Consider the following 7,543-nt stretch of genomic DNA (forward strand, 5'->3'; position numbering starts at 1 on the left):
ATATTTTTTACTCTAAAAAGGAAGTTTGCTGTATTATAAATTCGCTATAAAGATTCCTAGCAGCTCGGGTTATATATACAAACAACGGTTTCTATTGGGCCATATAACCTGTCAAAAAGGTTTATAAAGAATTTATAGTACAGCAAAGTGACAGGTTATATGGCCCTATAGAAACGGTTGTTTGTATATATATATATAACCAGAGTTGCTAGGAGTATTTATAACGAATTTATAATTCGTATATATAGGGCCATATAACCTGTCAAAAAAAGTTTATAAAGAATTTATAATACATCAAAGTGACAGGTTATATGGCCCTTTATAAACGAATGTTTGCAATATAACCGTTTAAATAGGGCCATAGAACCTGCCAAAAAGGTTTAAAACTAAAAGTGTAGTTAGCTTAGAGAAATACTCAGATATCAGTAACTTTTTGTTTCTCTCAACATTATAAATAAGTTTTTAAACAACCTATGAATGAGAAATTCGACAAGGATCTAATCTAATCTAATCACCTCAAAATCAAATTGGGGTTGTCTTCTGGACATGGGCAATGTCTCCACCTAGTTAAACAAACCTTGGCTTATATTTTGTCAAATTATTGACTGAATAAAGATTTTATACTAGGTTTCAGTGTGCCATTGATCTATGACCGAATGACCTCAAAATCAATAAAGGTCATCGACTAATCATCCGTTTCACAAAATTTGGTTCATAACTTCGGGACAAAGACTTTACATTAAGTATCACTGTGACCTTGACATTTGACCTAATGACCTCATAACATTTTTAGGAACCATGCATCTAATGGCCACAGCCGATGTCCCTTCCCAGTTACCAATCTCAACGCAGTAATCTCCCCTTAAATCTTCGGCGTAGTAAGTGTACTTATAAAGGGAAGTAACCGCTGCGAGGAGTTTGCCAAGTTACATGTACCAACTGCATAATTTATTATATACTCAACATCACTAATTCCGCGTCATCACTTATTTCACGATAATGGCATATTTTTATATAACCAGTAATAAAATTGGTCAAAATTGACATATTTTATTCAAACACCTGAACAACAATGTTTTTGTGCAAAATATTTTAAATCTATAGATTTTTACGTAAAACAGAACATTTTACAAAATTCTGCAAAAAGCAACAATAGACCGTTAAATTTGTGCATACGTCTGAAACAATCATCATTTTCTAAATGTTCTTCTTTGTTGTAAAAATAAATTTTGATTTACAATGTAATTTAAAATTATGGAAAATAATATGTAGAAATTTTAACTGAAACATGAAAAAACTGAAATAAAACACCATTACCGCGATTTAAATGTTGACATACTGTTTTCAAAATGGCCGACATACGGTCTACGTCTGGCTCATTTAGACTGATTTTGACTAAATATATTGTTGTTTCCTTGTGTCATACAGCAGAATATACCTATTTATTATATACTTATAAATGAAATATTGAGAAATATTGATGAAATAAAATGCATATTTTCATTTTCTGTATTTTCACTGTAAAAAATTATTTTTCACTGCAGTGAAACATATTTTCCGTATTTTCACTGGTGTCTCGCCGGACTACTTTCTTTTAAATTCTGCCAGTACACAAAATTTAATGGAAAGTCTTTCAAATTTTATCGCAAAAAAAGAGAAAAATGTATATAATAAACAGAAAATTCAAGTTTTTTCTATAAATACATGATTTATTTTCATCTTGTGGCATGAAAATTATCATATTTCACTCGTGGCTACCGCCACTAATGAAATATTTATTTTCATACCACTCGATGAAAATAAATCATGTATTTATAGAAAAAACTTGAATATCCTCTATATATGTTACAGCTTATGACAATTTTTGTACCATAAGTTTTATGTGTTGTTTTCTTTCTTGCTTCAAAGTGTTAAGTACCGTGAACTAAAAGGAGCACAGTATACATTCTCAAGAAATTGATCTTATAAGTATAATATGACGTAGGTAGACTTACTACCCAATCACAGTTTGCTTCCCAATTTTGATTTTTTTTAAAGTTAAAAAAGCCTAATGTCATTTTTTTGACATAGAAACTCCTAACTATATACAATTTTATACCAACCGGAAGGACTGGAATGTAACATGGCGGTCATATCAAATTTGAAGCAATTCTACCACACACACACGCACGCACACACACACAATTAAGATTACATTTATTTAACACATACAACTCTTTCATACTGATAAAAATAGAATCTTAAGTTAAATTTGGCATTCGTTTAATTTTCATTTAAATTATACACGGTTTACACCATATACATGTATGCTCATCCGTATCACTTAGTTTTATCAAAATTATTTCTGTTCGGAAAAAGTTTTACATTAGATTTTGCAGAATTATATGAATAAAGTTGACTGAATACAATTCTTTAAATAATAAATTAAAGCACACTGAGTATTAGACCCGAGCATATTATGTCGTAGTGGGCTTGGTACGATAAATATGTTTATTCGAATCACGTGCTTAACATGCGCACTTCGTTTTCGTTTATTATATCAAGATTCAAATCAAAAACTCGTCATCGTCTTCATGACCGGGGTCCGGTGGTTGGAATATATCATTCTCGTCATCTGATATTTCAACATTGACATCAATGATGTTGTGAAAATTCAAGATGTCTGCGTCATCACCGCCATTTTGAAAATCGTCTGCTTGACCCTCGTCATCAATAGTGATTGTGCTTCCACCAATGCTTGAACCGAACTCATTCGGGCCGACGTGCACGTATTCCACCACGTTTGTAAGCAGACGTTCTTTTTCTTGGTCAATTCTGTGCCAGTCGTCACTTGATAGACCCGGAATAGTTAAGTTTATTGACGTCAGTGCTTGAACAAGAAAGAAAATTATAAACATAATGATTGCATCGGTCAAATCAGTATTTTTTAACAATTTCTCAAACAGTCAATTACCAACAGGCTAATACAGATTTAAATTTGCAAATCTCTATGAGAGGGAGGTATATTGACGGTAAAGACAATCCAAATAAAGAAAAGGTCTTTCACTGGAGAAAACAATGTTTGTATATTTGTGTTAAACCGGAAAAAAGTCTGTAATTATACTTAATATAGAGAATATTGAATGAGTGTAAGGTCAATATTGAACGAGTTGAATAAAATCATATCATAATCATGCAAGCCTCTGGTGTAACACTAACATAGCAAATGACGTCACGGCCGTACAATACCGTTTTATGGAGTCGAAAAAAGAGTATGAGTATGTCATAAAACTTAATATTATAACAATCTTATAATAATATAGATTACCGAGTTTTCCTTGATGCTGAAGCTTCATGATATTGATCACTGTATCCGCCGACAATCGTGCTTGGATACACAGATCTTTGATTCGTCGACATTTTCGCAACAAAAATAGCAGGTCGTAATCTATATGCTCATGATGTTCAAAGAACATAGCAAAATTCTCTGAAATAAATGTATAAATGAGCCGTGTCATGACAAAACCAACACAATGGGTTTGCGACCAGCATGGATCCAGACCAGCCTGCGCATCCGCTCAGTCTGATCAGGATCCATGCTGTTCGCTATCTGTAACTCTACTTGTAATAGGGTTGGTAAGCGAACAGCATGGATCCTGATCAGACTACGCGGATGCGCAGGCTTGTCTGGATCCATGCTGGTCGCAAACCCATTATGTTGGTTTTGTCGTGACGCGGCTCAAATCATAGTGAGTCATGTGTATGAGTAAACGCTGGCCACACCTATATCGGCAAGGCCAAGGGAGGGGTTAGGGAGTATTAATACGGTCCCCTTTGGATTTGGCTTGTATGTGGAACTCTTCTGATGTTTTGATATTAAATTAGCAAAAACTTGACACATGACTCCCCCACACCGCCTGAAAAATGAGTAAAATACCAAAACCCCTCTGGAATATTAACCCTGGCCAATCTGGTAAAAAGAATCCTTCATCTGTGTCTGGCCAGTCTGCACGCCTATCTTTTGACCAATCATGTACTCACTATATGATTGTTGGCTTCTAAAGTACATGTATAGCGCTTTTATTATAAAACAAAGGGTAATTCCTATACAATGCAGAGCACATCCATCACAGGCATTTTGCATATTAATAAAGATATACTATAAATATGTTTGGGAAGCTGCATTCCCTGTTACTTGTAAAATTTAAATGGCCGACACGATGTAATCACACTTGGATTACCTGTAGTGTGTAGAATTTAAAACAAAACACATCTTCTTTGTGTGTATTCAAAAAATGTTATCGTACATTTTAAAAGAGATTGTCTAGTAATTATCAGTTTTTGTTTTTTTCAAATATCAAACTTGAGCATAATATGTCTTTTAGTGTCAATATTATTTAGACTTCGTTGATTCCACTTTTTTAAGAAGATGATTATACTTAAAAAGAATGATTTGCAGGCAAAACCGAATCGTTTATATATCAGTCAAATTGTTTCTAAAACTAAATTTAAATCTATAAAAAGTATTCAATACCTAGAGTAATGTTGTACATGTTTCCAAGATGTCTCAGAAATATTGAAAGTCTTTGTTCCGTTTCATCTACTCTTGCCCACGAAGTTAAATATATCTGGTTTAATGGCAGCCCTCTAACAAAAGCGGTCCTCAAATCATTTCCTCTTAAAATCGTTGTACAAAGATAAGCTCCTACAGTCGCCAGCGGGCACTTTTCTGAAAACTCCATCCAAGCGTCTGATCGAATTTCGATTCCTCTAATGTCCCCTTCCAAAACAAGAGAAAGGTTTACCAAATGCTTAGGTAGTGTGTTAGCAATATTCCTTAACATTTCACTGCTCAAATATCTGTAATTAATATGAAGCTCTTCTAATGCCAGGAATTTAGCCATTGCATTCACGTATCTTTGTGTACGAAATGGAAACATATTTGTTTCAAAAAAGTCCTCCATATACAACGTCTTGACTGTGTTTTTAGTTCTGCCTTTTGCAAGAGCCTCTAAGATCCTACAACCGTCAATTAGTCTCATTCTTGTACCGGCCATATACACACATTCTAAGAATTTTTGTTTCCGAATCATTTTGCTTAATGCTGAAACTACCCTACCTCTGGACAAAATGAAATGCCAGTGTTGTTCCATGTGCAAACTTTCTAGGTCCAAGTCGCGAATTTGGATGTCATTTCGACTACAGATTCGGTTCAAGTATTTTTCTACTGATCTTGATATTGTTAAACATGACTTAAATGTTGGTCTTCCTAGATTTAAAGTCAGTCTGTACAGACAATGTCCAAACTTTTCAAGGAATTTAATCTCCCTTTCTGCCGTCTCCTCCGATGATTTTGCGTTGAAAACAACACGTCTGTGACGCCATAATTTTGCAGAAGAAAATAACCTGTTCCAGTTTTTACAGGTGCATGCAATATTTAGCCTATCTTGGTCCGGAAGACTTGAATAAATCAAAATTAGAGCAATATCGGGTATGCCATTCCAAGAAATGGGCGCCGCCATTTTGTTTCACATTTTGCTGTCGCTAAAATGACGTTGACGTCATGGTAGGCCTACTATTTCCCGGTTTATTTTCAAAACGTCAATTTTCTTTTTGATGAAGTTTATAAGATCACGAAATTATATGGAGAGAATTACAATTGTTTAAATTATCTTTAAACATGCGCTCTTAAAAAATGTTATTTTGACCGTAGGATAAAAATAAGAATAATAAAAAAAATAAATGTTAAATATTTGAATTGGACTTCCTTAACTATTAAAGGGAGACACAGGCAAAATTTTATTTTCTTCGTTTTTGAATTTTTCATTCATCAATCTGTTAATGTCCTCAAAATATATATACTATAGGCAGTCACAGGAACAATATTTTTCTCCTTATCAAGAATAAAATGGTGGTTTCCTTACTTGACCCACGTGGGTCAGGTTAAAGCGTTAAGATTTCACATTAGTTGTCCCAGTGAACTCTGGAAACGTTAAAGAACACGTCAAATGAATGATTTAGGTTTGTGTCAATCATAAAATATCCACAATATCTGATATTATAGCATAAAATCGGCTATTATTCCCTCTTTTGCCCATGTTATAACGGGACCAAAACCATGTGTTAACATAGTCACGCGCTCTTGTTATAGCCCGGTTTCACCTATGCGCAATACATACAGGGCCCAGTAAACAAACAAACAAAAAATGACGATGTGGACTGTTTGCCAAAGAGTCATGCGCTCTTGTTATATTGAAATTTATTGATTCGAGGGCCTCAGTCGCATATTCAAGTAACTATGCCGGAAAAAAACGGCGTATAGACATCGGTGCTAATCTTGGTTGTCGCCCTTTCTAAGAAACGGACAGTTGTCAATGTAAACAAATACAGTAGAATCTACCTGTCATTCAGTTTAAAACTCTGATTAACTTACAAAACTAGATAACACAAAATTAATATGAGAAAATGTTTTTATTTATGTTAATGTTGATAAATGCTTTTTATATTTCTTTGAGAGAATAATGCTTAGTGCCTGATTTTTTTTATAAACTTGTTTGCTTGAAACAAAAACCGATTCTGATGTCACTGGTCCTTTTTCTACCGTCAATCTGAAATCATTCTAAGAATTTCTGAGGGTCATGTTTTGTCTTGGGTAGAGGGTAGAGTAATGTGACGTTTTTTTATGAGATAATAAATCTCCAAAGGCCAAGCTTTTAAATCAATTAAAATTCAAAATTTCGTTCGGTTCCGAGAATTTTCCAAGTTGTTGGCCCCGGAAAAATGAAACGCATACGTAAAACATAGAATTGGATAAATACCGTCCAAGCACAAGAATTTAATGTAATTGTGTTTTGTATAAACTATACATCACGAATCTGTTTGAAAATTTTATGCTATAATAGCGTCAACGCACGTTTATTTCGTGTTATAAAGTCTGCAGAGTCCCTCGGAACTGTTGGAGCCCTCGCCCTACCGGGCTCGGGCACCAACCGTTCCTCGGGACACTGCAGACGTTATAACACGGAAAAACGTGCGTTAACCCTATATTGTAACTTCCAGGGTTTGTTCTAGTCACATGACTAGATTTAAAACTACTCGGTGATTCTGTCGGCGGCTAAATTTCGTTAAATATTTATAGATAGAGGATATTGAATGAGTATAAGTTCAATACTGAATTTATTGCACGAGTTGAATACAATTATATTATGCGAGCCTCTGGCGAGCATAATATTATTTTATTCAACGAGTTCAATAAATTCAGTAATGAACTTACACGATTTACTATTCTATTTATCACAGACCCCAAATAAAGACCGTTTAAAGTGAAAAAAGAGCCATTTTTCATTGACGCGCCTATAGTAAAACGCTCACATTTAGCGCGTCTTTACACTATGTTTGTCTAACGCTAATGACGTCACGTCAAAATATATGCACGGCCGTGCAATACCATTTTTACGGAGTCGCAAAATCGGCACGGTTGTGTGATAAAATTTACGCTTCAAACTCAAAATAAATAGATTTTATACCGAAATTCATGCTTGGACTTTTACAAATGTCATTTTAA

General features: G+C 34.3%; 1 protein-coding gene across 1 annotated transcript; it reads right to left on the bottom strand.

Annotated features, from left to right (window-relative positions):
* Window positions 1–2,245: 2,245 nt before the first annotated feature.
* Window positions 2,246–5,647, bottom strand: LOC132715835 (F-box only protein 39-like). Its single transcript, XM_060698918.1, has 3 exons — window positions 4,514–5,647; window positions 3,308–3,466; window positions 2,246–2,869 (listed from the first exon to the last, which is right to left on the bottom strand). Exons 1-3 carry the CDS (start codon window positions 5,499–5,501, stop codon window positions 2,547–2,549), a joined length of 1,470 nt encoding a protein of 489 aa, XP_060554901.1. The 5' UTR covers window positions 5,502–5,647; the 3' UTR covers window positions 2,246–2,546.
* Between the last annotated feature and the right edge of the window lie 1,896 nt (window positions 5,648–7,543).

This window comes from Ruditapes philippinarum, unplaced genomic scaffold, assembly GCF_026571515.1.
Source record: "Ruditapes philippinarum isolate M1 unplaced genomic scaffold, ASM2657151v2 ctg1806_1_1_1_1, whole genome shotgun sequence".
In the NCBI taxonomy this organism is placed as follows: domain Eukaryota; kingdom Metazoa; phylum Mollusca; class Bivalvia; order Venerida; family Veneridae; genus Ruditapes; species Ruditapes philippinarum.

Excerpts from the sequence above, each read along its gene's own strand:
- LOC132715835 (XM_060698918.1), bottom strand. The coding sequence starts at position 5,501 with ATGGCGGCGCCCATTTCTTGGAATGGCATACCCGATATTGCTCTAATT. Across the intron at positions 3,467-4,513 it reads CATGTACAACATTACTCTAG|AGAATTTTGCTATGTTCTTT; the intron begins GTATTGAATACT and ends CATTTATTTCAG. Across the intron at positions 2,870-3,307 it reads TCAGCATCAAGGAAAACTCG|CACTGACGTCAATAAACTTA; the intron begins GTAATCTATATT and ends TTCTTGTTCAAG.